Below are 23,019 nucleotides of genomic sequence, written 5' to 3'. Positions count from 1 at the left end.
TCCTGCAATCCAGCCCGGGGAGATAAACCCACCTGCTCTCCCAGCCCCGCGGGTGCTAAGAGGGCAGCAGCGCAGAGATCTGGCTCCCCCTGCAGCTGCCTCTCACCAGCTTGCAAAGTCCCCAAGTGGGCAGTTCCTAGTCCAGCTGTTACTCACAGCTGTGCGACGCATCAGCGCCACCTAGCGGCCGCCTGCCGCCAACGTCTCCACCGGGCGCCTTGCCCATGTGGCGCAGATTTGGGGTTCGTCCTTTAAAAAGCGGGGTGTGGGTTTGGGGCGGGGCGGGGCGGGTTAGTGTATCCGGTTAAAGATCGCTTTGGAACCTTTAAAGTGGAAAAATTGAAACTTCCCATACCGGGAGTCGAACCCGGGCCGCCTGGGTGAAAACCAGGAATCCTAACCGCTAGACCATATGGGAGGCGTTAGAATACGTCTTCTGTCTAGCCTTCTTATAGCTGTAATCGTCAGTTTCTTTTGCTTCTGTTAATTTCTTTTTTCTTTATATTTGGCTGTAGCAAACAGGCCTAGCATACGATTTTAGAACGCCCTTATGTACATGGAGACGATGAGCACTAGAACCAATCATATCACCCCAAGTAAAATTGTCCTCTGTGTCTACAGGGAGACAAAAAGTAATCAGATGGAGAAAAACAGATGCCTCTTAAATACTAATGTGCTACGTCTTTGGTGGTGATGCAGTGAGTTGTGACATGTGGAAAAGCATTTAAAAAACATTAACCCTAAATCCAGTGTGCAAACACAAATCAGGTCTAACCACATTGATGTCACCTAATGAACACCATCTAGACATGCCCATGTGGGATTATAACATGCATGGCTTTATAGAGATCTGCACTCACCCCAGCCAGTAGGTTACATTGTATTATCTGAGGAACTGCATGAAAGGATCAATGTGCTCCCAGGATGAGTGTGAACTAAACTTGGATCTCAATTTTGCAGTCTCAATCACCGGAGGAATCAACATCTTAAAGCCAACCACCCCCAAATGGTGCTGATGTTTGGAAATGTTTGATTAATGTGCTGATACAAATCCTTTATCCAGACAAAATCTTGGGAAATTTTAAATCTAAATTGTGCAGTTAAGGCCCATCTCTAATATGTATACTTGGGGCCTGATCCTGCAGTGCTCCCCCCTTCCCACAATGATCCCACACTTGAGGCCTGATGTCCCATGTATATGCAAATTCTACACGCTGAGCCTAATTCTGCACTTTGTCCATGCACCAGTCATACACGTGGGACCTGCTTCTATGCCCTATCTAGGTGTTAGTCCTAAACATGGAACTGGATGCTGCATCACACATGACGCCGCCATATGTGCACCAATCACACCCCTGGAAACTGATACAGTACCGTGTACATGGACCAATCACACCCACAGGGCCCAACGCTGCACTCCATGCGCTGCTCCATGCATGCTCCAATCATACCTGTGGAGCATGCACAGTCTTGTGCCCCATCAGCTGCACCCCATACATGCCAATCAGTACATGATGCACCACCCCATATATGCAACGATCATACACACAGGACACACTGTGCACGCCACACCCCTGATATGCCCCCCATTAGCCACATGGGGCCCCATAGGAAGATGGGGCTCGGTTCTGTCACCACAAGTCACCCAGTCCATGCGGACAGGACCCCAGTCTGCACCCTCCGCACCCCCACTCTCCGCTGTCGTACACGTGAGCCCCGTCCTGCAAGGCGCTGGACACGCCTGGCACCCCCCTGGCATCAGCGCGCGCGCGCCGGGCTCTGGCACGGCAACTTTGCCGCACTTACGGGCAATTTGCCCCCACGCAAGATGGCCGCCCTGGCGTCACCCACCCTCCGCCCGGCGGCAGTGCTCGCCCGTCTTCCGCCTTCAGTCACCTGACGGGCGGGGGAGGAGAGGGCCGGGCGGTTGTTCACGTGACCGGCGGAGCCAGCCCAGTCCCCAGTCTCGTGAGCCAGGGGCGCCGGGGGTGTCCCGGGAGCCGCGTCCGAGGCAGGGGAGACGCCGCCGGGCGCCGGGCTCAGGCAAGGCCGAGGCCTCGGGCCTAGCGGGGGGGTTGGCTCCGTCTGCGCGCCGGGACCCGCACCCCGCCCCCCGCCCGGGAGAGACCCCGCTGGGCAGGGAGCCGGCCCGGGGCGCAGAGCAGGGACCCCGCCCCGCCCGGGGTTGGCCCAGGAGGCGCCGCGCTCAGAGCCAGAGGTGAGGGGATGGGCTGGGGGGGGGGAGCAGAGTGGAGGGGCCGGGCTGGGGGGGGAGCGGGGTGTGGGGGGCCGGGGTGGGCGGGGGGAGCAGGGTGTGGGGGGGCCGGGGTGGGCGGGGGGAGCAGAGTGGAGGGGCCGGGCTGGGGGGGGGAGCAGGGTGTGGGGGGCTGGGGGGAGGAGCGCGGTGGAGGGGACAGGGACTATGAGGGGGTCTTTGTGGTGGGGGTAGTGGGATCTCACTGGGGTATCAGTCCCTGGGCTTAGGGGCATGGGGGTGCAGCAGGACCACTGCGGGGGAGTTAGCATGGCCAGGGGTGGGGGGCAGGGGCAGGGAGGGGGAGATGCTGTGTTTGGGGAGGTTTGTGTAGGGCTACAGATAAGCTTGCCCAGGGAGTAATGTCAGAGTTTGTGGGGTGGTGGGAGGCGGGAGGCTCCTGTGGGATGTTGGGGCATGTGACTAGTTTGTCATGGGGTGGTTAGTGTGTCCCTGGGAGCCTAACGGGGAGGGGTTTGGTGTAAAAGAGAAGGATCACGGGTTTGCATGTTTGGAGGGAATGGCTTACTGTGGAGGTTTAGAAAGTGGGTGGTCTGTGGAACAGTAGTGCGGGGGTTATTTTATATGTGGGAATAGAAGTGCTGCTAATTGGCAGTGCTAAGTGGCGGGAGGGAGTAAGTTAGGCATTTGACATGCCCGTGGACGGAATCTGGCAGTGTAATGGGGTTACTTTCCACCTATTTTAACTATGTAACCAAGGGACATGTCAGCTTGGGCATTTTAAGGCTCTCTTTATGAGGGTGCTTGTTCCTTCAGCTCTTTTGCCTGGGACAAAAGTTGTAAAGTGCCTTCTGTAGCTGGCCCTGTTATCCGGGTTGGGATGGAGTTGTTAACTGGAGCAGAGGAAAGTACAGCCGTGTAACAGGGGTGCTTGTGTCTTGTCTTAAATCTGTAGGTGGGTGATGCCAAGCACAGCCATGAAGAAAAAGGTAAGAATTTGATTCTGTGCCTGCTACCTCTTTGATACCTAGAATGGCAAATACTGATCAAGTTCCCCTTTGATCCTAATAAAGTAACATTTTTAAATAATTTGGTAACCTGAGCAGCTGGGTTTCTGCAAGGTGGAACCTTCCAATTACCGCTAGTTGAATAGCCTCCTGGCAAATAACACTAATTTTTTACCTAAGTAAGGGGAGAAAAATGTGTAATGAAACACATCTGAGCTCAGTTGGAAAAATGTGTTTGGTGAGGGGTTCAAGTGATACTTCAAGGGAAGTTTTGTTGTCTCAGTGATAGGAACCAAGGATGAAAATACAGCTCCTCTGCTCGGACCTAGGAGTGTAGATTTTACAGTGATAATTATTAGAAATGCGTACGATTGTTATCCAAAGAATGTGACTATTCTTGTATAATAGTGATAGAAATGTAGCCGTGTTAGTCTGGGGTAGTTGAAGCAAAATGCAGGACAATGTAGCACTTTAAAGACTAACAAGATGGTTTATTAGATGATGAGCTTTCGTGGGCCAGACCCACTTCCTCAGATCAAATAGTGGAAGAAAGTAGTCACAACCATATATACCAAAGGATACAATTTAAAAAAAATGAACAAATATGAAAAGGACAAATCACATTGCAGAACAGAAGGGGGATGCGGGGGGGTGGGAAGGGGGAGGAAGGAAGGTAAGTGTCTGTGAATTGCTGATATTAAAGGTAGGGAGAGTGGGATGTTTGTGAGTTAATGGTATTACAGGTGATAATTGGGGAAACTGTCTTGGTAATGGGTGAGAAAGTTCAAAGACTTGTTAAGTCCTTGTTGGTAAGTGTCGAATTTTAACATGAATGACAGTTCAGAGGATTCCCTTTCAAGTGCAGATGTAAAAGGTCTTTGTAGCAGAATGCAGGTGGCTAAGTCATTTAGAGAGTGTCCTTTCTGGTTAAAGTGGCAAGAAACTGTTTTCTCTTTGTGATCTTGTCTGATATCTGTTTTGTGGGCATTAATCCTTTGGCGAAGTGTCTGAGATGTTTGTCCAATGTACATAGCAGATGGACACTTTCGGCACATGATAGCGTAGATTATATTTCTGGATGCGCAGTAATATGTGTTCTTGATCTTATAACTCACTTGGTTAGGTCCAATAATGGTATCAGCAGAATGAATATGTGGACAAAGCTGGCAACGGGGTTTGTTGCAAGGGAAGGTACCAGGGTTGGTATTAGTGTGGTATGTCCTGTGGTGGTTGGTAAGAATCATCTTGAGGTTAGGTGGTTGTCTATAGGAGACTATGGGTCTGTCTCCCAGAGCCTCTTTGAGTATGGTATTCTGTTCCAATATAGGCTGTAGTTTATTGATAATGTGTTGGACAGGTTTAAGTTGGGGGTTGTATTCTTGTATGTTATGCTTGGATTAGATTTCACTTCTTCCCCTATATATTGCAGTCTAGTCCTTTTGAAAAGCCAATGAAGGGATTGGTGGTGGAATTTCACATCTGTGAATTTAGAATTGGTTTTAAGTTGGATAGTGCTATGTTTGACTGTTACAACAGGCTAACACTCAAACAGATGTTTCTTCATCACTGTTGTGAAACAAGATCAGATCTTGCTTCTTTTTGCCTCTTGTACGCAACCAGGCGGCAACATGATACTTAAGGGTTAGCTTCAAAAAGTCTGAAACACATTACAGGGCTTGTCTGCCTCTTTGAAGAAAAATAAGTTTCCATTCTTCTGCTGCAAAGTCCACCAGAGCCTGTTATCCTGAATGTTGTTATGCAGTGAGAGTATTCAACTAGTTTGTGCCTCGACCATGTGGTTGAGCTACTTTTGAAAGGGAACTAGTTAGCCTATAAATGTGATTCTTCTCAGAAAAGTGACCAGGTATGGGAGTGTGGATTCCATGTCTGTTGGTTAAGTTTGAGATTTTGTTTTCTGAGATCTGTAACTCTGGAATTGGAGAGTCAAGTGGGTGTCTTTCTAACTCATACTCTATTGCCAGTCCTAAAGATTCTGTGGGATAGCTTCAGCCTATAGTTGCATCTCTTTTTAAATCCTGTTGTCTAAAATAAGATTTCAGAGGTGTTGTCAAAGGCAGAATGAGTCTTTTCCCCACCAGAAACTAATCACCATGTCTCCTTCCATGGCCTGCTGATCTGGAAAGCAAGATTGAGATTGCTTTTATGCCTTAGTAGTGGGTAGTCAAACTAAGCTACCTTAGCTTTTAAGCTACCCTGTCTGCTTTTAAACTTCTTTCTGCCTTCCAGCATGTTCACATCTAAACGCTGGACTTGGATTTCATTTCAGTCAGGGAGGAGATTCCAGTGGTATAGCGAGGGTGTTATGTGCCCACCCGGGCATAGGCAAAACTGTGCCAAACTGCACAGCGGGGGCGACAGCGGATCCTGAGCCAAGGGCTGTGGGCTCCCAGATAGGCCTTTGAAGTGCCCGCTCCTGCCGCTTGGCCCTGCCTTGGTGGCTTGTCTGCCGGAAGCAAGTGGCCTGGCAGCTAACTTGGTGCCCCTCTAGCGTGGCGCCCGGGGGCAACTCCCCTTCCCCCCACCCCTCCTCACTATGCCACTAGGAGAATCTTATTCTTACAGTACAAAATGTAAGGATGGTGACTGGCAGGACAGGACACAATGGTCAAGAGCTCATGTGAGGACACGTATTTTTTTTAAATGTTCGGGATGAAATGTTTTGGGCTCAGTGAATCCTTGGGCTCTGATGAGTCGGGAGCAGCGTGCTTTCACCTTAAGTGTCAGTGCATTTGGAGAACATGTGTGGAGGCTGGGAAAGTGAAAAATAAACGGAGCTCTTCTCTGGATGTCTGAAATCCAGCTGTGAACTCTTCCCAAGGTGGGTAGCAGAAATGTGCCTAGTTGTCCTGTTCTGTGATGCCTTTGTGCATAGTGACTAGTTTATATTGGCACAGAGATCAAGAGGAGGATGAATAAGCTTCAAGTCAGGGATGTAAGTGACTAGTTGACTACCCGATAAGCAACTAGTTGCTTCCCCCATCCTTGCTGCCTCTATTAGAGAGAAGCAGCAAGGGGGGAAGCACAAGCTGGTGCTGGGGGGAGCCAGTTTAAAAACAGGTCCCCTCCCCACCCCGTGAGACTGTCTCCGCGGAATGAAGGGCCAGCAGGGAGACGGTGTGAGCGGTGACGCCCGTGCTGGTCCCACTCCTGCTCCTCTCTCTTTGGGATGTACAAGAGCCACCTGCGACTCTTGTACATTTCATGGGAAGATGCACAGAGGGGAACCCTGCCAGCAGTGTCTGCTCTGCGTTCTGCTGCCTCTTTCCCTTTGAAATGTACAGGGCCTGCAGCAGCTCTTGTACATTTCAAAGGCACAAACCTGCTGCCGCTCTCCCTTTGAAATATACAAGAGCCGCTGGCAGCTCTTGTACATTTCAAAGGGCGAGGCACAGTGGGACAGCGAGTGCCCCCCTTATCGACTAATTGAGTAGTCGATGGAAATTCCATCGACTACTCGATTAGCTGATTAATCAGAATTTAACATCCCTACATCAGGTAGCACAGTTATTTTTCTTCTGGATTTTAGGCAACTATACAGTCTGTGCAGAAACAGGACATGCAGCTCCGGGAAAGTGGTCTGATTGAGGGGAAAGAAGAAAGCACAAGCCAAGGAGAAGATGGTGATCTATTTGAGTGTTGAGTAAAAGTGACAAGGAGCTACAGAATTTTTAGTGGTGTAATGCTTGTTCATTGGCCATGAATATCAAGGAATTAAGGACACCTGTCTCCCAGTCGCTCAGGTTGAAGCCCTTTTGTTTGCTAGGCTTCTCTGAGGTGGCCAAATCGCAACATATGCAAGTCAAGCCCTTTCTGCATGGGGCTACCTAGGCCTTTTGTCTTTAAACCATTTGTATTTATCCATTGAAGAGTCACGCAGAAGCCGGTATTCGTAGTAGTTTAACTCTTTCCTCTCCTGCCTTTCCTTACCAGGTGCTGTTGATGGGTAAAAGTGGGTCTGGGAAGACCAGCATGAGATCCATTATCTTTGCAAACTACATCGCCAGAGACACACGGCGCCTTGGTGCAACAAGTAAGATCTTGATCTCTGGTTAACACTTAACACCGTCTGCGGAAAGATATAAGGAGATGCTCACCTTTCCTTTGCGGACAGAGCAATACGGTGTCTCTGACGTTTGCTGGACCCCTCCATGTGGGGTCTGGCTAAAAATCTGAGTCAAAATACCTTAGATGTGGGTGAGGTGGCATGGTCCTTCCCTTTTAAGCTGTGGAACAAAAGGTGACTTTAAATGTTGATGAAAATAGTTTGCACGCTGATGCTTTTCCCCTGACCTTGCCTGTTCATGAAGAGTTCAGAATGGCTGATGAACCCTCCAGAAGAGATCTGACTTCTCCATGTCCGCAGGAGAATGTGGGGTTCTGCAGACTTAGAAGAAAGACCTCTATGTGTTGCAGAATGATTCGTTAACCTGAGTTAGTGCATTTGTTTTGCACATTGCAAAGCTGTTAATTTGAAGGAAGGGTTGTAATTGCAACCTTCAATCTCAACATGGCTCACATCTATCAGTGTGACACACTCTGCTCCCTGGGAAATATGAAATCCTTATGTTACAGGGGATTACATGTATGGTGGGGTTTCCTGTTCTGTCACAAAGTGGGTTCCAAAGAAAGTTAGGTCTCCCTGGGCCTAGAAGACCTCCCTGGTTCTAAAGTCTTCAGACACCAAATATATCAGAGATTAAGGTGCTTAAAAGGGGTTTCAGATAGATAAGTATTCCAAGAAGAACAAGATGCTGGTTATTTATAAAGCAGAGTGTTGGCCATATTGGCTTGCTGTTGAACTGGGAGAATGTATCTATTGAGGTGCTACACAGATCCGTCCCGGACCTGGTACTATTTGATATTTTTATCAGTGACTTGGATAATGGCGTGGTGAGTGTTCATAAAATAGACAGATGACACCAACGTTGCAAACACCTGGAGGACAGAATTAGGATTCAAACCAACAAACCGACCCTTTACAAATCGGAGAATTGGTCTGAATTCAACAAGATGAACTTTGCTTAGGATGGAGAAATCAAATGCCCCACTACCAAATGGGGTATAACCTGTTAGGTGGTGGTATTGCTGAAAGTCCTCGGGATTATAGTGGGTCACAAATCGAATGAGTCAGCAATATGCTGCAGCTACAGAAATGGTTAATATTCTAGAGTGTATTAAAGGGAGTGTTGTAGGTAAGACACAGGAAGACATGGTCTGCTCTGGCTGACACTAGTGCAGCTTCATTTGGAGTATTGTGTCCAGTTCTGGGCACCACGCTTCAGGAAAGATGTGGACAAGTTGGAGACAGTCTGGAGAAGAGCAAGAAAGATGATAAAAGGTTTAGAAAACCTGACCTACTGGGAAAGGTTAAAAAACCTGAGCATAATTAGTCTTAAGAGGTATGAGTGGGACCTGGTAAATGTCCGTAATGTATCTGAAGACTTTATGAAGAGGATGGTGATCAATTGCTCCCTAAATCCACTGAAGGGAGAACATGGAGTCTAGATAGTAGGAAAACATTTCGGACTATCCTATAAGGATAGGATCAGAGGGCTAGCCGTGTTAGTCTGGATCTGCAAAAGCGACAAGGAGTCCTGTAGCATCTTATAGACTAACAGATGTATTGGAGCATAAGCTTTTGTGGGCAAAGACCCACTTCTGACGGATGTGACGAAGTGGGTCTTTGCCCACGAAAGCTTATGCTCCAGTACATCTGTTAGTCTATAAAGTGCTACAGGACTCCTTGTCTATAACGATAGTTAAGCTCTAGAGTAGATTTCCATGGAGGCCCCATAATTGGAAGTTTTTTAAAAAGGGGTCGGACAAACACCTGTCAGAGATGCTTTAAGTTTATTTAGTCCTATCACAACACAGGGGACAAGACGTAATGACATTGTGAGGTCCCCCGGCCAGCCCTACATTCCTGTGATTCTACAGTCATCCATGGCAGAATATAACTAGTAAAACTGAGTAGCTTGAATTCCACCCTTCCAGCTCTGGGTTTTAAAGAGTCTCCATGAATCACGTTTTCAACTGTGCTGGGTGGTAACTTTCCAGTTGTCTCCCTTTTCGCTTGGACTGTGTTTGGTGTACACGTGGTGCAGTTATGCGGCTTCCTTTGTGTCTCTCCAGTTGACGTGGAGCACTCCCATGTTCGATTTCTGGGAAACCTGGTGCTGAACCTGTGGGACTGTGGAGGGTAGGTGCTCTCCCTTCCATTGCCTGTGAAACCCGGGGAGGTGGCTGTGGCAACGAGGACAGTCGTGTGATACGTTAGGAGACTGTCCATTTAGCTGCGGTGGGGAGGAATGCTTTGTGTGTCAATGAACTGTTGACAGTGGCGCTTAGAAGTGTCAGCAGTGCCATATAATTAACAGCCCGCACATCATAAACTCAGACATGGCGATGAGTGAGGAGGGCTGACATGATAATCCTGGAGCTCAAGGTAACCTATCCATGGGACAGAGGGAGCAGACCCTCCCTCCCTTCCCTCACTGACCCTTTCTCCTGTTGAAACAGTGACTCTGAGCCTTGCAACCTGGCTGAGCTACCTGTAGGACTGGAGAAAGGATAATTAGAAATGGGTTCTAGAACCTTTTGTTTTGGGGGCCTTGCTTCAGATGGGACCGGACAGGTGGAGTTGGCCCACTGGCTTTGGTGAAATGAATTGAGGGGTGGCTGAACAGTCTTCTAATGAATGGCCTTGGTTTCTTGTAAAAACTTGATTTACTGAAGTGGGACTGAGAGAAGGCTCGTTTGGAAGGGTAAGCGTACGCCACCCCTGCTGTACTTGGTCTGTGGCTAAGCAGAGACCCTCAGTCTCCACCCTTGCTGTATTGAAAGCTCAATCCTCATACATAGCAGACTTCCTTGGCGATGCAGATGTGTGGCTAAGCCAGGCACGTCCAATTGATCTAACCAGGGTCCTTGCTGTCATGCTCCTTCTCAGACAAGACACCTTCATGGAGAACTACTTCACCAGCCAGCGGGACAACATCTTCCGCAACGTGGAGGTCCTGATCTACGTCTTCGACGTGGAGAGTCGTGAGTTGGAGAAGGACATGCACTACTACCAGTCGTGTCTGGAGGCTATTCTGCAGAACTCTCCTGATGCCAAGATCTTCTGCCTGGTGCACAAGATGGATCTAGTACAGGAGGACCAGCGTGATCTGGTAAGGGGCTGAGCATTGCCTGATCAGCAGGGGCTCTGGAACAGAGCGTGCATACTGTAAACCTAGCCTGGTGAGCACTTCCTCCAAAAAGCTTTTGTTTCAGGCTTGTGTGTGGGGAAATCTTGGAAAAGTTGAGGTTCTCTCCACCTCCAAACCTTAGTTCCCCAGCTCCTCCTGGCCCATTGTGTATAATGCCTGTCTAATGGCCACAGAGAGGATGGATTCTCCATGCCAAAGAACCTGCAGTCTTCTCCTTTGTGGTATCAGTTTTCGCATCTTTACTGACTTTTGGGATAGGGAGCAAAGAAGAACCCAAAAGGTTTAACCTCCTTGTTGCACTGCAAAGGATCAGGTCTGTACTTGCTATGCTGCTGGTCCAAATCCAGCTCAGCTATGTGCTAAGTAAAAATAGGTACCACGTGCCAGCTGCTTAGCTGTGTTGTGAATTGGGGAAGTCTCAATCTCAGTCCTAGTGCACAGAGGTCCACGCCACCATTGGTGCTAGCCAGCGCAGAGGCTGCACAGTAGTAAGCAATGGGGCCGTGGTCTATGACTTGCCGTTGAGTCTGATCTATCGTCTTGCTCAGGTGTCTGGGCCGGCTGAAGTAGAGCCAAGTACTACAGTGCTCATGCTGTGGCAATTGTTAGGGATGGCGTTCTAAAGTGCCCAGCAGCTCCTGTTGCTAGGACGGGAGTAGCGTTCCCCATTCTTCTCAATGGGTGCAACGGGGGGGCTGAGATCTCCCTTAACTCTGAGCCATCGTAATATTTCAATCAGAGTTATACCCAACTCCTGTGTTAGAAGAGAAGTTCACATTGTGGGTTAGCTGTGTGTCCGTATGACACATGCACACCCCTAGCTCTGCAGTTGGCTCAGACCTAGAGCTCCTGTCTTTGGTCCTCGCGTTCCAGTGAGAGAAGCCTGCACTCTTTCTTAGTCCTTCCAGCCTGTCCAGATGTACAAGGCTCAGAAAAGAGAAGTGGTCCCCTGTTGAAACCACAGGCTGGTTTTCCCTGGGCAGACAAACTTCTTCAATGAAACAAATTGGCTCTTAACTCAGCAGATACTAGCTAGGGTTCCAAGCTGCACTTTGTCACTCCAGCTGTCATTTAAAGCATTTTGCTTCTGGAGCTTGTTGGACTATTACCTTCCATCCTCCCTAGGAAGGGGCCAGGAAGGACCTGGACTCAGCCTAAGTTAAATGAAAACTGGATCTGTCAGGCTGGTATTTCAGCTTGCTATCTGGCATTTAACACCAGTATTCATGTACAGCTGGTTGGTGTGAATTCTAGCCAGTCCCTGAAAATAAGGAAGGGCATGGGGCAAAAATCATACAGTGACGTGACTCAAAAGCATTGTTTTCCTTGTAGTAGGAACTCATTTGAGGTATCTGCTAGACTCCTTTGAGTCATGGATTCTGTCTGCTTGCTTGTGCCTAATTGGTGCTCTGACATTTGAAAGTAGTGCCAAATTATGTTGTGGATCTTGGTGTCTGTCTTAGTGGGTTTCGCAGTCAACTGGGAGATTTATGGATGTTCTCCGCTTTCATGCTCCTGAAAACCAATTAAAAATAACTTGTTGAAATCAAGACGATTAGCCCTGTGACATGGGTCAGCTTTCCTGTTTGGGCTCTTTTTTTTTTTTTTTTTTTTTTTTTTTTTACGCATATGAATCTTGAATATCTTAAGGACTGTGGATTTGTATCTTGTGGATTTGAATATCAGAGAAAGAGGAGAAATGTCAAAAATCTAAATGTTTTTGATCTTCGGCATATTGTTAACACATCGGTCTGGAACAGAAATGATTTTTCCATATCACAGTTCGCTCCTAACGCTCACTTCTGAGACTACCTGTCTCATAGGTGTGGGTGGAGCCGGCAATCTGCATTTTGTTAGTGAATTTACTATGAATAATTTACTCTTCCCACACCAGGGGGCTCACTGCTAGCTGTTCGCCATTTGTAATGATTTCTCAAGTCATGCAAAGTCTTATTTTGACCCATCTCTGATATTTTTAAATCATAACTGACAAAAACAGAGTAAGTAGGACGGGGCTATGCAGTGACTACTTAACCCAGACCAGCTTTGTTAATGCAGCTCACTTTACTGGAGAGGTTTTCTTCCATCTTTTGACCTGAATGCCCATGAAGTCCTTGTTCAGATTTGTTCGTCTATGACCGCAGCAGAACTATTCTCCAAACCTGGGAATGTGCGTGTGCATCTAAAAATACCAAACTTCCCTCTTGCAGATTTTTAAAGAGAGGGAGGAAGACCTGCGGCGTCTGTCCCGCCCACTGGAGTGTGCGTGCTTTAGAACGTCCATCTGGGATGAAACGCTTTATAAGGTTTGAATTTGAATGCGCCTCTTCTGTGTGGCATTTCCTTTCGTCTGCCTCCTGCTCTCTGGGTGCGTAAGCTGCATTGTCAGCTGCTGCCGAATTCCATAGCTATAGGGGTCTCTTCTAGCCCTTTAACTTTGAAATGCTGTCTTGAAACGGGAGGTTCCATTCTGGGTTTTCAAGGGGCGAGGCTGATGGCTGTTCAGCTGCTGGCTTCATAAAATAAATCTGCCTTTCCCTTCTCCCATCGGTATTGTGGTACATAGTCCTATAGCGTCCGGTTAACGCTGCCTGTGTCCTCCCTGCCCAGTTGATTTAGAAGGAACCTCCACTTCCCTTAACACAGGACTATATGCAGCCAATGCAGAATTATTTCCATATTCCGTTTTCTAAGACCTTGTCCGATAATCAGCGACTAAAGTTATTGGGCTTCCATCGCTGCTTGGGAGATGACTCCCCCTTCTGGAAGCTTGTCTTGATATCCAGCCTAGACTTTCCTTACCTTCATCCTTCCCCATTACCTGTTAAGATCTCCCTGCAGAGACTGGGTTGATGGGTATTAAATGGATCAGACTGAGAGCAAATGACAATTCTCCACATTTTGGAGTATTGTGTCCTGTTCCGGTCACCATGTTTCAAGAAAGATGTGGAGAAATTGGAGAAGGTCCAGAGAAGAGCAACAAGAATGATGAAAGGTCTAGAGAACATGAGCTATGAGGGAAGACTGAAAGAATTAGGCTTGTTTAGTTTGGAAAGGAGAAGACTGAGAGGGGACATAATAGCAGTTTTCAAGTATCTAAAAGAGTGTTACAAGGAGGAGGGAGAAAAATTGTTCTCCTTGGCCTCTGAGGGGAGGGCAAGAAGCAAGGGGCTTAAACTGCAGCAAGGGAGGTTTAGGTTGGACATTAGGAAAAACTTCCTACCCGTCAGGGTGGTTAAACACTGGAATAAGTAGCCCAGGGAGGTTGTGTAATCTCCATCCCTGGAGATATTGAAGAGTAGGTTAATTAGACATCTATCAGGGATGATCTAGACAGTGCTTGGTCCTGCCGTGAGGGCAGGGAACTGGATTTGACCTCTCACGGTCCCTTCCAGTTCTAGTGGTATGTCACAAATGTGGCACAACCATCTCAGAGGGCAAAGGCAGCAAGAGCATCTTGCTAGACTGAAGTTCTTCTGGCAATTCCCTTGATTTCATAGAACCATAGAGCTGGAAGAGACCTCAGCAGGTCATCAAGTCCAGCCCCCTGCCTAAGGCAGGACCAATTTCACTGGGAGGCAAAACTGGACGCCTCTTAAAATCCATCCACGAGGACAGGGAATGTCCCAGCCTACAGGGCATGGCATGCCCGAATGAGGCTGGTCCGGGCTACACCCTCCTGAATTGATTTTGTCAGTGTCTTTAGTGTGTACATTGGTCTCCTGCAGTAGGCAGCGATCTCGTTTCCCTTTTGAGAGCCATCTAGTTACCGATTGGCTACCCTTTCTCCTTCAAGGATCCCTGCAGTCAATCATTGAGGGAGCTCTTGTTTATGCTCCATACTGGAGGTGCCCAGAGACAGAGCTACATCATTGTAGGAGCTCCATAAGAGCTCTGTACTGAAAAGTAATGTTTTGCACCTTCTGCCTTTAGACAGGGTGAAACTTCAGCTGTTCTCGTATGCACCATAGAAATGCCTATGAAAACCAGTGGTTTGGTTTAGTTTGCTGTATGTTGGAACTCTGGCACACAAGCAAATCCCTCTCTACTAGCCTTGGCATAGGCATAGACTGAGGGCCTGATCTTGAGATGGGCTGAACACCTGTAACTTCACTGCAACCAGCTGTAGTTCAGTGCTCAGCACCTCTGGGATGCATCTCTGTGGAATGCTGCTAATTCTATGGCCACCCGGCAGAGATCTGCTTGTAAATTAGCAGAAAAGTAAAACCGGAGGCTTTAGCTGGGAACAATAAACATTTCTCCTCTGGAAATGTGGATTCACATTCAGCCCAGACATCACCAACAATCTGATGGCATCAGATTAATCTCGGCCATGTTTTTACCTGCTTCACAATGTGCCATTGCTGGTAGATAGGTCAGGAAGTAGTGTGGGGAAGGTAACACCCGTGGGGGGGTCCGCAGCTGTAACTGAAGCGTGTGGGCAGATGATGGGAGAAGCTTGCATAACTCACGTTTCAGTTATTGATCGTAGCCTGAATTTGCCATGTCTGTCACTTTTCATAATGAAAGAGGGAGGCTGTGGGCGCACTTACGAAATCCTCCTCGCGCTTACTGTGTTTCTATCTTCTGACAGGCTTGGTCCAGTATAGTCTATCAGCTGATTCCTAATGTCCAGCAACTAGAAATGAACCTGAGGAACTTTGCTCAGATTATCGAGGCAGACGAAGTCCTTCTGTTTGAGAGAGCCACTTTCCTGGTGAGAACTGCCGTCCCCGCTGTGTGCTGTGTCCGCTGGCTCCAAGGAACGATCCCGTTAGGGGGCATTTTAGAATCATTGGGAGGGTTCCCTGCATGAAAAGCACTGCAGAGTGCAGAGGGTTCTTGTGGGGTTGGTGCTTCTAATACAATCTAGGTAGAAGTCCCAGGTTGAATGAAAAGTTCTGCAGTGTCTTGTGCCCGGGGAAGTCCCGCCTTGCCTACTTGGGGAGGCTATTGCGAAATGCAGTGGGATGTGAATGTGAAGCGCAGGAGCTTTGTGCGTTAAGCTAAACTGAACAAAGGCAGTCGGTGCAGAATCCATGCCCCCATGGAGAGTTGTGGCAGAATAGCTATTCAGGGCTATTACCCCCCTGTAGACAAGGCCCAATTCTCTTGTTTTTGGCATGAACCGGGTGCTCCTATGAAATTCTTGAAACTCCCACTCAGCAATTCAGCTCTGAGCAATGCCTGATTCACCTTTGCCTGCTCCAGTCTGTAAGGGTATGTCTACACTACAAGGGTAGTTCGAAATAAGTTATTTCGGAATAACAACTCCCCAAATAACTACTTCGAAATAGCACGTCCACACTACAGGGAAGCCTCACAATTAGTCCGAGGCAGGCTCCCCTAACGTGGATGCACTACCTCGACTGAGAGCCCCAGGAAACGCTGGGGAGTCATTAGTTTAAATGGCCCTGGGGAGGCGCTGTTTCGAAATAGCAGCAGTGGAGCATCTACACTACTGCTATTTTGAAATAGGTGTTATTCCTCGTGAAATGCGGGTTTATTAGTCTGGAATAAAAAACCTGTCATCTCGAAATAACAGACTTGCTGTGTGGATGTTCACCATGTTATTTCGAAATAGCGCTGTAATGTAGATGTGCCCTAAGGGAGTTTCGTATCCCCGCTCGCTGGTCCACTCCTGGAGTTTTAGGGAATTCCCTTCCATACTACACCAGGGTAAAGCCTTATTCAGACTCGAAAAAGCTGCAGGTTTGCACTTTCCCTTACGTGATGCTTCAGCTGTTCATGTGTCTCTGTGGCTGAGTACCTGATCCTCAGAGATGGTTGGAAACTTTCTTCAAAGTTGTTTTCTGGACACAGCATCCTACTTCCTAAATGAAAACTGTTGTGGAAATTTTATTTTGTTGGAAATAGTCTACTTTTCAACAAACCACATTTTTGTTTTTCTAATGGAAAATGTAGGGAACCGCATCTTTTTCTTTCTCTTGAAGTAACTCTTTGTAAATACTTGCCATCTTCCAACATGCTCTGCTAGTTTCTGGAATTTTTTTTGTAAATAAGGATAGCACCAGTGATCAATGATGCATTTTAATAAACCGCTGTTTTCACGACTCTAGAAAACAGGTACTTTTGGTGCAAAAACTTCTCGCGCTCACTCAGCTTGAAAGTGACTTTTTTACAAAACTAAAAATACCTGGTTTTTAGAGTCTGTTCTGCTCTCACATCTGTACAACTTCCCCGCAGAAGGAGAAATCCTTCAGACACTCTTAAAGAAATTCAAACCCATCATTATGCATGTTTGGTCATCGTATTGCATGGGCATACAGCATGAGGATTTGCTGGGTCCAGATACAAGCATGTTCATTTGCATGTGTTGTGACAGATTCTCACTTGGGTGCCACTTGGAACTGGGGTACCACTGAGGGCCTCCTCCCCCCCCCCAAACCTACCATCCTGGGCTCCTTTTTACACTGTGGTGCTGTGATAAGCTGCCGAAGCCTCCAGACTTCAGCCTGCACTTTCACCAGCATACACAGAGATCCAGACATACCCAACTGAGTATATGCAGGGGCTTTAACAAGCCCCTGCAAAGGAAGGCAACAGCAAAGGCATCTTCCAGCTCTCAGGTCACCCCCTGTCTGGAGTATAAACTCAAAATTATACTGCCTTGCTGTGTAGGGAACTAGAATTCCATCAAATTCAGTGGGGAGGAATATGCAGCAGCTTCTCCCTCCAAGTTATGATTCCTGGACGCTGGCTTTAGGTAAAGCAGGCGCAAGTGTATTAACTACAAAAGATAGCTAGACTAACAGATTCTGCTAGTCGCAGCCGCGCCCCAAGAGGAAATAAAAGCAGGCTGCAGATTCTTAAGGGGCAAGCTGCCGTTCGGTACAGCTTGGAATCCCCAAGTGTTCCACTCCCAGGCTAAAAATCCCTTTAGCCTGAGCCCAGCTCTTCCCCTAGTTCGGTCCATTTCCATGAGTCGTCTTGGGTAGGAAGTGATGTCCCTCCCCCCCCCTTACATAGCTTTTGCATGGGGCGGGAATCCTTTCTTTCAAAGCTTGGTTCCCATGCCAGTCAGTGGAAAAATACTGACGTGCCCAGATGGAGTTTAGCACCAGATGAGCTGGTCACATGTCTCTAGTGTCACAGCAGTTGTTCCTGCAAGGCTGTCGGTAGCCTTCTCGAGAAAATACGCTTCTCGTAAGTCTTGTTGTTTCCTCCTAATGACTCATTATCTTTCCTGGCCCACCACCTAGATTGAGAGCATGTTGCTTAGTGGGCGTTGCCCAGGATGTGAAATAGATACATAGTCAATATTCCTAACTTGATACAAAAATGATGCGTACAAATTTGATTATCGTAACACATCCAGCTTTTCCCACATGACTTATTTTGCACAAAATGCGTCACAATCCTATAGTATTGCTGAAGAATAAGAGGTTTGGTGTCACCGATGCAATTAAATAGTTTAAATTATTATTTTTTTAAAATGGAAATACAATCTAAATTGCCATAGTGACAGTTTTCCGAATGGCATTCTGCCTCTCCTTGTCTCGGGGGGCACGATGAATCCTACTGCGGGGGACGAGATCCTCGGGGCTTATTAGAAAATATGGTGGAGGGGAAGAGCTTGTGCTTTGATTGCTAAGTTGTGGCGCTTTTCCTTGCAGGTTATTTCCCATTATCAATGCAAAGAACAGCGCGATATCCACAGATTTGAGAAAATCAGCAACATTATTAAACAGTTCAAGCTGAGCTGCAGGTGAGATGGATTATCTGTGTAGTTATGTTCTTAAGACTTGGAAATCTTCAGATGGGGTCAGTGCCATCTTCTCTACTCTGCTGCATTGATCATCTGCCTTGGCGAGACAGACAGGATGACTCTGTCCAGCCAGATATGCCTGGTAACGTCTCTGTAGCACAAATAGGCCTTGAAGTGAGTAATGGTTCTATGAATAACAGACCACCCAAAAAGTTCTTATTCAAAGAGGTGTTGGAATGTATCCTACTTAACCCTCGTTCTGTTTTTCATGCCTTTCTTGTTTTCTTTTGGTGCTCGTTGAAAGAGGTTTGTTGTGAATGGTTTTGCTCCCGTTCCCCCTCTTCTGGGCTCTGCGGAGAAGCTACAGCACTGAACTCATGACCTAGTGGCAGTTAATGACAACCCTTGCTGGCACTGTAAATCTAAGATAAGCACTTAGTTACGGGCGCGAGAACCAAAAAGCTGATTTGAGAGAGGAAGCACTTGTCCAAACAAATTTAGCAACAGTCAGAAAAGGAAGACAGAGGGCGTAAGGCAAAGTTAAGCTTTAAAATAGTGTTTTTCCCCCAAATTGCTCCATTTTGCCCTTCTACTCCTAATATTTGAAAAGGTTTAGCGTAACATAAGAACTAGGGGGTCACCAAATGGAATTAATAGGTAGCAGGTTTAAAACAAATAAAAGAAAGTTTTTCTTCATGAAGCACGCATTCAATCTGTGGAACTCCTTGCCAGAGGATGTTATGAAGATCAGGACTAGCAGGGTTCAAGAAAGAACTAGATCAATTCATGGAGGTTAGGTCCATCAATAGCTGCTGGCCAGAATGGGTAGGAATGGTGTCCCTAGCCTCACTCTGAGGCTAGGAATGGGTGACAGGAGAGGGATCACTTGATGATACCCTATTCTGTTTACTCCCTCTGGGGCATATGGCAGTGGCCACTGTTGGAAGACAGGACGCTGGGCTATATGGACCTTTGTCTGCCCCAGTCTGGCTGTTCTTATGCCCTTATGTACTAATAGGGCAGGTGCAGCTGAATTGCTACCTGCGTGATTTAGTAGGCTGCTTCCAAAGTCTTCAGTTCATTACTCTCTTCTCTTGTGGGTCCCAGGTCATTCTGCTATTGTCAACTTTGTGCTGAACGGTTCCCGCGTGCACTGGTAAACTCAAGCAAACGGGTCAGCCAATCATTGTGCAGTGTAAAAACTTTTTTTTTTAATTGACTCGAGTGTAAAAAGAGAGAACTCTAACACACTCGCCAGTCAGCACTGACTAGAGAGCCTTGCTTACATTGTATTCAAGCTTTGTAACCAGGAAGTAAATACAACATCTGTGGCTATTTTGTGTTGGACAGATTAAAAAAAAACCTAGTGGCACCTGCTGGCTCAATTCTTATTTGACAGACAAAGCTGTGCTGTTATGATGTGATTAACCTGGTCTTTAGACATGAGGTGCTATGTACATGCTTCTGAAAGGGTCCCGTAACAGGAGTTAATTCACTTTTCTTTCCTCCTCACAGTAAGCTGGCGGCTTCTTTCCAGAGCATGGAAGTCAGGAACTCTAACTTTGCTGCTTTTATTGACATCTTCACATCAAACACATATGTCATGGTGGTCATGTCTGACCCTTCCATACGTAAGTTTAATAATGCTTAGGCATCGATTGTGTCATTTTTACAGGGGCCAAGAGCGAGTTACACTGGCATTTGGCTCTTGATACCGTAAATGAGCACCTGTGTACGCTATACAATCAACCCGTCCCCCAGGACAGTGAAAGCAGTTGAGTTCTGGAACTGTGGGTAGGCCTGACATGTGTTAACTGGTCAGCACCACGGTTTGGGAACATGGCTTGAAAGGAGGCTTGATCATGCACTGCAAACAGTATGATCTTTGCGTGTCGTCCTCTCTTCTGTTTCTCAGCATGGTGATCGATACGAATGGCAGGTAACCCGTCTCTTTCAGTGAAACTGCAAACAGTCAATATTGTTTGACGGACCTCATCTGGCAGCTGGGTTGGGAGTTTGGGGCCTAACCTAGAATTTGGGCATTTCCTAGGTGAATGTCTTTGCTTTGTTAGTGTTTCAGTTATGGCTGCGTTTCCCTTTTTAGCTAAAGAAGAAATGGATGGGTACAGTTACCGTTGTTTACAGCCAGAGTGTGCGGGCCCTTGTATATACAATATTTTCCTATTGCTCACTGGGAAACTATTTGTGTTACACGATCGGAGACTTCGCTATGGCTCATGGGCCTGGTGCCACGATTTCCCGAGAGCAGAAAATGCCTTTTTTTTTTTTTTTTTTAATTACCATTATCAAGTTAGCCCCATACACTTAATTCAACCAGACCGGGGGCTTGCTACCAGCTGTGACATTATCCTTTGGAAGCAGATGTGTGGGAAGCTAAGAAAAAGTTAACGCAACTTCTTCCCATAATTCCAATTCCTGTTAACAGACCTTGCATCAGTATAGTACACCATCACTAGGGTGACGGCCTTTCGGGTCTCAAACGGTGCCACTCTGGCATCATCCGGCAGAACAACCTGAACCGGCTTGCTGTACCCCCTACAGTCTATCCTCCAGGACCTTGGAGTAGCAGAACAGACCAGCTAGAGCTCATTAGACATCTTCTTAAGCACTAGGCCCTTTAGGAGGGACAGTCCTGTTTCCATCACTCAGTTTTCCTCTCCAGAGTTGGATCAGTGAAATCCGACACTGGTCACTGTAAAATATTCCTTCTTTAGTGCTAAACAAGGTGGTAACTCATCTTGTTTATTTCACTCGGTGAAACCTATAGTTATGGAGTTTGGGGGTAACCTGAACCAAAACCACGGAGCTTTGTGGCTTCAGTCCTGCTGCGGTGAACCAATCCCCCTGCATTGTACGCTATGGAGAATCTTCCTAACCAACCTTCCCAGGAAGCTTGTGTCTCATAGAACACTAGAGCTGGAAGGAACGGTGAGAAGTCGAGTCCAGTTCCCTGTCCTCACAGCAGGACCAAGCACTGTCTAGAATGGATCATCCCTGATAGATGTCTAATTAACTTAATGCTAAATATCTCCAGTGATGGAGATTCTACAAGCTCCCTAAGCAACTTATTCCAGTGTTTAACCATCCTGACAGTTAGGAAGTTTTTCCTAATGTCTGACTTAAACCTCCCTTGCTGCAGTTTAAGCCCATTGCTGCTTGTCCTAAAATCAGAGACCAAGGAGCACAAATTTTCTCCCTCCTCCTAGTAACACCCTTTTAGGGTACTTGAAAACTGCTATCATGTCCCCCCTCAGTCTTCTCCTTTCCAAACTAAACAAGCCCAGTTATTTCAGCCTTCCCTCATAGGACATGTTTTCTAGACCTTTAATAATTCTTGTTGCTCTTCTCTGGACCCTTTCCAATTTCTCCACATCTTTCTTGAAATGTGGTGCCCAGAGCTGGACACAATACACCAATTGAGGTCTAATCAGCGCAAAGTAGATTGTGACTTCTCACAACTCTCCTGTTGTTGCATCCTGGAATCATGTTTGCTTTTTTTTTGCAACAGTGTCATGCTGCTGACTCGTATTTCGCTTGTGGTCCACTCTGACCCCTAGATCCCTTTCTGCCATACTCCTTCCTAGACAGTCGCTTCCCATTCTGCGTGTGTGAACTCCTGATGATCTAATTACTCACAACCTTTCCTCTCTCGCCTCTTCTTCCCACTAGCTTCTGCAGCTACACTGATCAACATCCGCAACGCTAGGAAACACTTTGAGAAGCTGGAGAGAGTGGATGGACCAAAGCACAGTCTGCTCATGCGCTGAACACTGGCCAGGCCACATGGTCTTTGGGGGTGAAAAGTTGGAACTGCAGGGTTTTTTAGGAGAATCTAACAATGTGGGTGTCTGTGTGGGCTTTGAAATGAGTGTGCTGCTTACCACCGCAATCTTCTTTATTTTTTTTCTCCTTTTAACATTGGACACTAGTCACTCGGATAATGTCTGGATACACAGTGGACCTTCAAGAGAGACTTCCTGGCACACGAGGGGTTGGGGAAGATGCAAGGGCAGGTGATTTGCACTTGGCCTGATAAGCCTGGTTGCTGTAGTCACGCACATTGACGCCTTTGTGGGTGTTTTGCTGTATTTCAGATTGTATAAATCACAAGGATGGAATATTACTATTTTATCAACAAGTTGCTGGGATACATTTATAAATTTCTCCTTGTCTTCAGTCATGGAAATAAATTTTTGCTACCAGGAACTTTGATTTCCAGAGTTCTGGAAGTGATTTTTTTTTAAATGTTGTGGTTTTGCATTATACACAGCTGCATTTCTCTCTTTGTATTACTGGGCCTTTTAATCCAGATCCTCATTTGAGAGAGATTTTCTTCTGTGTCAATGTTCATTTAATGCAGAAGAGTCATAGACCATGTGTAATCCTTTTTGTGGCTATGATTTTAGGCTTACCAGAATGAAAATCATCCGTGTTGTACAGCAGGAGCTGAAAGTAATAGTCCTGTAAGATATAGTTCTTGCATTCAGGTCTTGCTCCTCCTGAGCAAGGAGATGCTGAGAAGGGCAAATAAGTCTAAGGAGGTCAGATGAGCTAACAGGTCTCGTTGCCCCCTGAAAATGTTGCACTCAGTCATAGAACACAAGAACTGGAAGGGACCTTGAGAGGTCATTGAGTCCAGTCCCCTGCCCTCTCGGCAGGACCAAGCACCGTCTAGACCATGGGTTCCCAAACTGGGAAGTGTGTCCCCCTGGGGCGGGCGTGAAGAAATTCCAAGGGGGGCACAAGGCGACCCAGCCACACACAGCCCCGTCAATCCCACTCCAAGTTTTGCTGCTATTTTTTGGGAGGGGAGGC

At 47.0% G+C, this 23,019-nt stretch overlaps 1 protein-coding gene and 1 non-coding gene across 2 annotated transcripts; one reads left to right on the top strand and one right to left on the bottom strand.

Annotated features, from left to right (window-relative positions):
- Positions 1-346: 346 nt before the first annotated feature.
- TRNAE-UUC (transfer RNA glutamic acid (anticodon UUC)) lies at positions 347-418 on the bottom strand. Its single transcript has one exon. It is a non-coding gene; the product is annotated as a tRNA-Glu (tRNA).
- Positions 419-2,085: 1,667 nt separating this feature from the next.
- Positions 2,086-22,416, top strand: LOC102449038 (ras-related GTP-binding protein A). Its single transcript, XM_075896672.1, has 10 exons — positions 2,086-2,218; positions 3,171-3,204; positions 7,174-7,273; positions 9,376-9,442; positions 10,193-10,415; positions 12,665-12,760; positions 15,049-15,171; positions 18,092-18,183; positions 19,699-19,814; positions 21,874-22,416. Exons 2-10 carry the CDS (start codon positions 3,178-3,180, stop codon positions 21,969-21,971), a joined length of 942 nt encoding a protein of 313 aa, XP_075752787.1. The 5' UTR covers positions 2,086-2,218; positions 3,171-3,177; the 3' UTR covers positions 21,972-22,416.
- Positions 22,417-23,019: the final 603 nt, after the last annotated feature.

Source organism: Pelodiscus sinensis, chromosome 13 (assembly GCF_049634645.1).
Source record: "Pelodiscus sinensis isolate JC-2024 chromosome 13, ASM4963464v1, whole genome shotgun sequence".
NCBI classification, from domain to species: Eukaryota; Metazoa; Chordata; order Testudines; family Trionychidae; genus Pelodiscus; species Pelodiscus sinensis.
Note: the sequence above shows the minus strand (reverse complement) of the source record. Positions and strands in the feature narration are given on the sequence as shown.